Genomic DNA, 9,879 nt, shown 5'->3' with positions numbered 1-9,879 from the left:
TAAATGAATCTCACTCTCAAATTAGATTCTCTCCATTCTTTTTATAAGAGACAATTAAGCAAATTGCATTATTCAAAATGTTAGTTAAAATTAGTTGAAGAAATTAGTAAAAAATGTAAATTTTTTTGCGAAAAATATCATCATTTATGGGGAAGAAAGATAATGTGTGGAGGAGAGAATATATGAGAATTAAATGTAATAATAATATAAGTAATTAAATAGAGGTAAAATGAAAAGTCAACAAACGAATCTTGAGACAACCTCTAAATGTTTCTTATAAAAAAGAACATAACATATTTCACAATTGTCTTTTATAATAAAAAATGGAAGGAATACTCCATTATATTACTAGGAATTAGAGGGAGTAAGAGGAGTTTGGCTAATTTGTATTGATACTAGGTGGGAAAAAAACAGTGTTTTAAAGTAAGAAACAAATCAATCAAAAGATTGTTAAAATAAGAACAGAAAGGAGTACAAAATGCAAGAGAGATGAAGCGAAGAAACGGACACGTTTTGAATAGCAGTAATGCAGCAACACAAGTGTTGTGTGAAGTCTGAGCCATCCAAATTTGGTAAAGAAGAAGCAAACAAAGGGAAAGAGAATCTAATAACGTGGGAGTGGGAATAACAATACTGCCAAAAAGGTTGTGAGAAAGGGATGAGCATGAGCAAAAGGTTTGGACCATCACAGAGTTTGGGATAGCACGTGTAAATTACCCAAGTTTCGGTCTGTCATTTTTGCGTTTGCTAGGGGTGTTTATGTACTTTCCTACTTTTGCCGGTGTAGCTCATATCCTCAACAAGTCCCCTCGTAATCATCGCCCATACGCGTCGCTAGCTGAAGCTACTCGCCCGCCAATCCGCCATTCAATCAATCCACGTACCTTTCTTTTCTTTTTTTAGAAAAAAAAGAAAAGCAAAAAAAAAACTTTTGATTTTTAATATAAAAACTAGTTTAATTTTTATTTTAATTATAAATATAAGATTTCAATTTAATTTATCTATAATATTTATTTTTTAAGATATTTTTTGTAATAATAGCAGTTTTAGCAAATACACTTGATTAGTAAGGATATTTTAAAAAAGATAATACCTATTTATCACAAATAACTAACTTAACTAATTTTTTTCATCTATTCAAATTAGTCAACAAATTCGTATATTAAAGACAGGAGGTAGTATTATTTTGTTACGGGATTAAATCGACTATTGATTGAATTAAAGAAAGTAAATAATTAGAAATTAATTTTTCTGGCAGAAAAAAAGTACATTTTGTTTGGTATCATAGATGTGAATGATACCACGTCATTATAGCAATATGGGGTATTTATATATCTATTCTCATAACATGATAATTTTCGGACTGATTTCTCTATGGATAAATCTGTATTACATATTATAAAATGTTATTTTGAGCAAAGGAAATAAAAAAAAATCAATGTTAGTAGTTAATTTAATATTAAATCAAGTGATTTTTCTTTTTCAATTAAACTATTTTTAATCATTTGTCCTTCTGATTAATGATAAAAGTCAAACCCACCAACCAGGCCACTAATTTTTTTAATATTTAATTGTCCTCCACGTATCACAGTCCTCCAAAAAAAAGTCGTGTTATTATAAATAAAAAAAATTACAAAGTAATATCATTAATTCGGTTCATTCCGTATAACAAAAGTCAACTGTATTTAATGATTAGTATATTGGGATATATATATATATATATATATATATTTAAACACATGAATATTTTAGAAATATTATCTAATTGTTCTAATTTGTTTGAAGGAGTTAAAAGATACTCCCTCCGTTCCTTATTATAAAAGACAAATAGCCGAAGTACGTTGATCAAAAAAACAGTTAAAGTTAATTAAGAACAATTAATGTATAAAAAGTATAATTTTTTTTTCCAAAAATACCCTCATTAATAAGGAGAGAGAGCAGGAGAGAGAACAATTAAATTATTAAAAGAAAGAGAAGTGGGAGGGAGAGAGAGTGTGAGTTGGAGATAATAAATATGGGTAAAATAGTAAATCAACACAAAAAAGTAGAGACAACTTGTAAGTGTCTCTTATATATAGAAACATGATATAAGCATCAAGTGTCTCTTATAATAAGGAACGGAGGGAGTAACTTATAGCATTTTCTTGTTCTAGTATAATACTTAGTTAACTGATTCATGTGAATTAAAAATTTAATCAAGCTAAGTATTTATTATTATTATGTAAAAAACGTGTCTCATTTTTTTAAAAATATCCTGAGATATAAAAAAATAAACAAAAGAAATTATTAAGGGGTAATATGGAAAAAATTATTAAATGAATAAGACAATGAAAATTGAGCTCCTATATTTATCATAAAAACAAATCTCTAAGATAATTCTTATATTTAGAAATAGTGGGGGTTAAGTGAAATTTTTCCAATTAAGTATTGGCTACTCAGCTGGCGTAATGAAAATTTAGGGTGAAAAACCTTTAGAAAATTATTTTTTGTTCTGGAAAAATTTTTGTGTGCTTATAACACTATTTTACCTTAGGCTTATAAGGAAATGATACCATAAAAGCATTTGACTTTTATATGTGAAAATATATGCACCCCATTTATTTGAAATATATGTGAAAAATCAAAAGCTTTTTTTTATTTAAAAAAAAAAGCAGGATCAATAAAAGCACTTGATCTTTAGGAAGATGCCATTCTCCTCAGATACCTATAAAACATTACCACATTACGATATCCGATAGCATATTATTTTAGTATCATTAGGTTTCTTATTTAGGCTATCCTATCCTTAAATAATCATTATATCTATCGGAAAAAAATATATTTGCATAAATATAATTTTTTTGTGTGAATGCAAGGGTGTTTTTATAACAATTTTTAATTAGTGTGAAATTTAATTAAGGAAAAATATCCCCATATTAAATGACTTTAACTATTAATTTTTTATCCGAGAAGTAATATTCTCTTGGAGCACATAATTTTGTGGAGTAATCTTTCTCATCTATAACTTAAAATCTAAAAATTACATAAAATTTTTTTTGGGAAAAATGGTTGAATAATTGAATTAGATTAAAACTTTATCTTAAAATGTTTTAACGATATTGTTTTTTATTAAAAAAAAGATATACCATATAAAAATGTAATTATATCATCGACATGGACATAAAATATAAAAAAATAGAAAGGGAGGTTTATTACGTGATAAATATTAAATATATATTTGTTTAAATCTAAAAGTAAAGTAAATTAATTTATATAAATATATTCGAAAATATTTTTTTTATTTGTTTGGTTAAAATAGTAATTTATATACATCATAATTCAAAGAGAATTAGAGAACAAAAGTAGGAATCAGCATTCAAACACCGGAGAAGCAAAAGCTTGAAAATCCAAAACTTCGTTTTTTCCCCCGAAAAGAGAAAAAGGATATCTGAGCCGGTCGGTTTAAGCCTTTTACTATTTTGCAGAAATTAGCGAATACCCCCAAAAAAAAAATCTGGCCTAAAAAAAAAAGAGAAAAGAAAAGAACCCGAAAAAAAAAATCCAACTGCTTGAGTGCTGAGCCTTCAATGTCTTCCCTTATAATTATAGTTCGCACTGTAAATATAGCCTCCTCTCTTCCCATCTCTCTCTCTGCGGGGTACAGATTTAGAGGGACTTGGAGGCTTTGGTCCTAGGAAAAGAAATTTCAGAGCGAGATCTAGCTATTTCCTTATTCTTGTTTTTTTTCCCTGGGTTTTGCCTAAATTTGGAATTGGAGGCCTTTTGTCAAAAGGGGTCTTCTGCGCAATCTTTTCGCTCTCTTCTCCTCGGTATTAATCATCTTCGAGCTCACAATGCTGTTCTCTTCGTATTGTTTGTGATTTTTTTTTTTTTTTTTGGTTTTTTCTGATTTAAAGGTTCAATTTTCCTTTTGTTGGCTATTGGATTTATTATGGGAGAGCCTGATCGGTTACTCTAGGTATTCAGACTCCAAATTGTGACATTTTGTTGTCTCTGTGTCTCGTGTTGGATTTAGTTTTGCATGCTCTGTTGATTCGTATAACAATATCTGATCTTTTCCTTAAAACCAGTTTTTTTATTTAATCAGGCAGTCTTGGCCTTTTTCCCCTCTTACGATTTCTTCTACATGATTGAGATTGCGATTTTAGTTTCAGATCCCTTTGTCCTTATCAATATAGTTCAAATCTGTTGGCAATAATGTTCATGATTTTTGTTTTCTGATCGTGCTTTGTGGCTCCGCAATTATGCTTATTTTCAATCAGGTCATCAATAATCACGATTTAACCTTCCCGTCACTATTTATTGAGCTTTTGAGATCAAACTATTGAATTGTATGCGTTGTCCGAATCTTACTTATTTAAATGGAACCTTTGACTTTCGAACCAGTTTACGTCGGTTCGTGGTGAGACTTTCTTCTATTCGGAGCCATGGCTGTTGCGGTCGATGGATTTGAGATGGTTCAGGGGCCAGTGGAGAACGTTTCTGAAGGAGACAAATCTGTTTTGGTTGGGAAGGAGAATGGCAAATTAGAACGAGATTCTGGAGTTGCTGAACCAATAAAATTTGGATCACATGGGGATGAACCTGTTAAAGGTGCTAGAGTTGAAGGGAATGGAGTTTCAGATGCAGGTGTCCCAAAGGGTGCAGTAGAAGAGTGGCCTGCGCCTAAGCAAATATATTCGTTTTATTTTGTCAGGTTTCGCCCTTATGATGATCCAAATGTAAAATCCAAAATCGATCAGCTTGATAAAGAGATTAGCAAGAAAAATCAAGCCCGATTTCAGATCACTGAAGCGCTAAAGGCAAAGCGGGTGAGTTGAAACTATTTCACTATGATTTGATCAATAGATTTTGACGTATGCTTAGTAGATCTGAAAATAGGAAGGGACTCATTTGGGTCTCTGTCAAGCTAAATGTTGTCCGGACCAATTAAATTAGTCATGGGCATGCCAGTGACCTAATTTGCAGAATTTCTATATTTTGTGTTAGTGAAATAATTGTCCACTCGCGCTTTAAAGTGAAAAGGGAAGTATCTAGTTATTACCATTTCATCACAAAGTCAAATATATTATGGCACTCAACTCACCTTTAAACATATATCAGATTTATAGATGTAAGCCACTGTGTGCCAGAACATTGGATATATTACAGTGGATAATGTGTCTTTTGGGATGAAAATTTTGTCTTGTGCAATATGAGTTAGTGTACTTGTATATATAATAAGTAGGACTTCTCTTATGTATTGCTTTGATGGTTCTTTTGTTGAGAAGCCGACAAAGAGTTCTGCGTAATATTAGAACATGTTTGTGAGTGTGTTTAATAGTGGGTGTTAGGACTTGAATGTGAGTGCATTTAATAACAGATGTCAGGATCTTTGAAACATATCTGCGGATCAGAATCTTCTGGGAATTTATTTATCAGATATGTAAGCACAGAGTAAGGGGCTTGCATATTTATTGGGCTTGACATTCATTCCCATGGAAATTTTATGCTTATCGAATCACGTTGCATTTGAAACTCCATCTCAACAGGCATTCTAATGTGGTTTGATATTTTGTCTATACTGCAGGCAGAACGGGGAGAGTTGATTTCTCAGATTAAGACTTTGAGAGACGATGATAGGCAAGTTCGGAGTCTTATGGATGAGAAGAGAAAAGAAATTGAACCCCTCCAACAGGCACTTGGTAAGCTGCGTTCTTCCAACAATGGTGGCCGGGGTGGTTTATGTTCATCCGAGGAGGAACTCAATGAGATGGTATGTTGCAATAGTAGTTCTTTGTCCAGTGCAGAATCCATCACTTCTTATTGTTTATCATCTACTAACATCTATTCTCCATTCATCAATGGCTGCAGATCTATAGCTTAAAATATCGCATCCAACATGAGAGCATTCCACTGTCCGAGGAAAAGCAACTCCTTCGAGAAATCAAACAACTTGAGGGGACCAGGGAGAAAGTTATTGCCAATGCTGCTATGAGAGCCAAGTTACAGGACTCCATGGGGCAGAAAGAAACCATTCAAGATCAGGTTAAGGTAAGGTAGTTCTTTTTTTTCTTTTTTGTGTGAGTCATCTAGCTTCTTGTTTTATTTGTTATTCTGAATTTTTAATCACATGTCAAAAGTTCTTGAGAAATTATTTTGTTTATAGCTTATTGGTGGGGATTTGGATGGAGCAAAGAAGGAGAGGCAACTAGTTCAAGCCAAAATCAACAAACTTGATGAGGAGTTAAAAGCCATAGACAGGGATATCAAGTCTTTGCAGGATGAACTGACAGCTGTGACTCAGAAGAGGGAAACTGCATACGAGAGCATTCAGAAACTGAGAAAACAACGTGATGAAGGAGTATGTGTTTCTTTCTTGCCACAGAGACACACAAATATATGTCTTGTTTTCTTCATGTGGTACCGATAAATCTCTTTTGTTGTCATCCAAATCTATGACTTATGACCATTCACCTTTTTGGCTAGCTGAGGAGGAACGTGTTTACATGTTATGGCATGGTAGTTCTTCAATTGTTATTTATGCTAACTTCTCTGGTTTCGTCATTTTGGGGTTTGGGTTCAATTATGAATATTGAAGTCGCTGTGATGCAATTACACATGTACTTGGTATAGGACTTGGGTGCTATGAACAGACCACTGAATTCAAGTAGTTATGTGACAAATTATGCACAAAAAGCTTTTAAATCCTAGTGCTTAGTGAGATTAATGAATCCTGAATGTGGGTTTCTTCAATTCGATTATTTCATAGATGACAACAGTGGGCTTTATCTCAGAATGCGTCTCTACTTGCTGTCCTGATTATATTATGTAATTTATCTTCAACATTGTACTCTTTTGCTAACAGGTTTATTTGATCCTCAGTAGGTTATTTAAGAGTTATTATTGTCCTTTGCTCCAAAAATTGTCTTTTCAAATTTTAGAACTTGTCAAACAGGTGTCCTAATTAGGTGACATATGGCAATTTCAATACATTCTAGTTGCTTTTGAGAGTCAGCCTTCATTTCCAGTTGTTGTTGCAAGAGTTATTCAGCACTTGCTATCATTTTGCTAATAATGTTAATGTAGCAGAAAAATGTGGAAAATTCTGCTGAACTTGAAAATGATGTTATTTCCTGTCACATTTTAATAAGCATATGATGGTTTTGATATGACGGTTTTGGTTTTGAGTGCCCTCCTAAGTAGAGTTAAAAACAGTAATTTTATTTGAATGCATTTTAAGTGGACAGGGCTTCGCTCTGTGGAAGCTATTTAAGTCCGGTGGAGAAATATGCGAACCGTTATGAATTTGTCTATGGATTTTTATTTGGAAAACCTATGCTATATGGGAATTTAAAACACTGACTTAAATGGTCGCCTCTTGCCTCAACTCCAGCTTCCATGCTTATTCTGTGCCTTTTCTTTTGCCAAATTTAAGAGTTGGCAGGTTGTGATGGTCTTCTATTGCTTATAGTTTTCTCTTGCCCTGCACTTTATTAAGTCATTTTTATTCCCATTGTGGTAGGATGTAATTATGAATAAGTATACTCACCAAGGTGGTCAAACCTTACAGTTAACACGCCCATACTCTCTGTGTGCGCAGGCTTGTGCGCATGTGTGCATGGGCCTTGCCTCTGCTGTTTGAAAATTTTGACATAGTAGCAAGATGCTTACAATTTCATCAAATGGACAATGTGGTGACCTTTCAACTGCTAGTTGGGTTGATGCATAATGTTTTGTTTTTTGGATATCTACATTAATATATGTTGTTTGATGTGCTGTTTGTAGTCTTAATTTTGGTGATATTCGTCATTATTTATAAACCTTGTTATTTTTCTCAGTCTTGCTGTGTTGCGGGGAATAATATTATCTGTAATTTGAATTAATAATAGCTTTTTTTTTAGAATTCCTATTTCTATCAAAGTCGGACGCTTTTGAATAAAGCACGGGAGCTTGCTGCAAAGAAAGATATTAGTGCTCTTGAGGAACTTTCACAACAAGAGGTATATCCAACTTTTTCTCATTCTTAGGAGCTGAATTTGATATTACTGAATGTTTTACACTAACTATCAAATTTCATTCCCCTGTTGTTAGTTGTGTGATTTAGCATATTAATTTTGATTTTGATTTTTGCAATGTTTTTTTTTTTTTTTCCCTTTTGTTCTAGGTTGGCAAATTTATGTCACTCTGGAGTAGTGACAAGGCTTTTAGGAACGATTATGAGAAAAGACTTTTGCCCTCCTTGGATGCGCGACAGCTGAGCAGGGATGGACGGATGAGGAACCCTGATGAGAAGCCACTGCTGGAAGAACCAAAACCTGCTGAAACTACTACGGCACCAAAACCCAGCGTAAAACAGACAAAGGAGGAGCCCAAGTCTACTCCACAAGATAGTTTGTCCACTCAGAAGGTTCCGAAAGAACCTGCAAACAAAGGAAGGGATTCAAAATCAATTCCAGTTAATAAGGATGTACCTGAAGTTGATGAACCTGAATTTGTTAATCCCCAGAAGGAGACTCCTGCCAAAGAGCCTGAAATCGATCCAGTAAAGTTGAAGGAGATGAAGAGAGAAGAGGAAATGGCAAAAGCCAAGCAAGCTGTAGAAAGAAAGAAGAAGTTAGCTGAGAAAAATGCAGCAAAAGCAGCTCTCAAAGCACAAAAGGAGGCTGAGAAGAAGCTTAAGGTAAACATCTATGCAATCTTCTTTTATTCTCTATCAGACATGTGTACATTGCTCGGTATGAAACGGGTGCTTGGTTGATCTCAGGAGCGGGAGAAGAAAGCAAAGAAGAAAGCCGCATCCTCTGCCCCTGGTCCCAATGCTGATGAACCAGAAGATGCAGCAGTAGTTGAAGCTACAGAACAAGAAAAGGATGCAGAAACCTTTGATGCCTCCCCAGCTCCAATGAAGGAGAAGGTCGCAAAGGAGACTGCCGTCAGGTCAAGGAGTAGAACAAAAGGCCCTGAGGCGATCCCAAAAGCCATTCTAAAGCGAAGAAGGTCGAATAACTACTGGCTATGGGCTTCAGGTGCAGCTGTGCTACTTCTGCTGGTGGCAGTTCTTGCATACAACTATCAAAGTTTAATTTAACAGTTTGTAATATGTAAGCGAGTTTTTTAACTCCTTGAGAGTAGACTAAGTTAATTTGTTCCATACATACTGTTGGGCTTAGGGGGAAAGGATCAAACACACTTTATTTTTCTTTGCTTGTTCTGTTGGGAGAAGCTGCTGCACACATTTAATTAGTTTGTCTCTGTTCTACTTTGAAATTTTGTTCAAATTTCATGAGATGTTACCGGATGCTTAAATTTTAGTTGATTGTTCAGAGGAAAATGTTTAATGCGTATCATAAGATCTCTGTTGAATGAGAACGGGTCTGTGTTTTCGTTACCAGCTGTGGATGTTCTACGTAGTTTGTGATAAAATTATATAATTGGCTGAATTAAAGGAAAGCCAGACAAGTTTACATCTGTTGGCCAGCATGGAAGGAAAGTCAAATCAATTTCTTTTGCCTTGAAAAGTTCTTTTGTACTTTATGACAAAAAAAACCTCCTGCGTAAAATTACTTAAAAAAAGTTAAATCCAATCACTTTCTTGAAAATGAAATATTTTCGAACACATTTTTTTAAGGAAGTTAAAAATCAAATCGATTGCATGTTTGCAATGTCACTGAAGAAGAAAAGGCTTGTGAATATATGAAATTTGAATTTTATTTTTATCAGTAATTTAATTAACTTTAACAAATAAACACCAGCACTTTTAATTTTATAAAAACGTGTAGCAGAAATTCAATCATACCTTTAAGTGGATGTGCAAGTGGCAGGTATGGGTACTAAAATTTAGGACAAGATTGGGCAAATCTTAAATTTGACTTTTTAGCTAGATGTCTCAGTTTCACA

At 33.7% G+C, this 9,879-nt stretch overlaps 1 protein-coding gene across 1 annotated transcript; it reads left to right on the top strand.

Moving 5' to 3' along the window:
• Nucleotides 1-3,575: 3,575 nt before the first annotated feature.
• Nucleotides 3,576-9,326, top strand: LOC114762192 (proton pump-interactor 1). The gene is made up of 8 exons (XM_028951650.1): nt 3,576-3,809; nt 4,387-4,811; nt 5,570-5,755; nt 5,854-6,033; nt 6,149-6,343; nt 7,884-7,982; nt 8,147-8,662; nt 8,747-9,326. Exons 2-8 carry the CDS (start codon nt 4,428-4,430, stop codon nt 9,068-9,070), a joined length of 1,884 nt encoding a protein of 627 aa, XP_028807483.1. The 5' UTR covers nt 3,576-3,809; nt 4,387-4,427; the 3' UTR covers nt 9,071-9,326.
• Nucleotides 9,327-9,879: the final 553 nt, after the last annotated feature.

The sequence above is a fragment of the Neltuma alba genome, unplaced genomic scaffold (assembly GCF_004799145.2).
Source record: "Neltuma alba isolate B1F8T4 unplaced genomic scaffold, ASM479914v2 tig00011198_pilon, whole genome shotgun sequence".
Taxonomy (NCBI): domain Eukaryota; kingdom Viridiplantae; phylum Streptophyta; class Magnoliopsida; order Fabales; family Fabaceae; genus Neltuma; species Neltuma alba.
This window is presented reverse-complemented; position numbering and strand designations above follow the sequence as displayed.

Coding starts and splice junctions, on each gene's coding strand:
- LOC114762192 (XM_028951650.1), top strand. CDS start 4,428: ATGGCTGTTGCGGTCGATGGATTTGAGATGGTTCAGGGGCCAGTGGAG. Junction 4,812..5,569: donor AAGCGCTAAAGGCAAAGCGG/GTGAGTTGAAAC, acceptor TCTATACTGCAG/GCAGAACGGGGAGAGTTGAT. Junction 7,983..8,146: donor AGGAACTTTCACAACAAGAG/GTATATCCAACT, acceptor CTTTTGTTCTAG/GTTGGCAAATTTATGTCACT.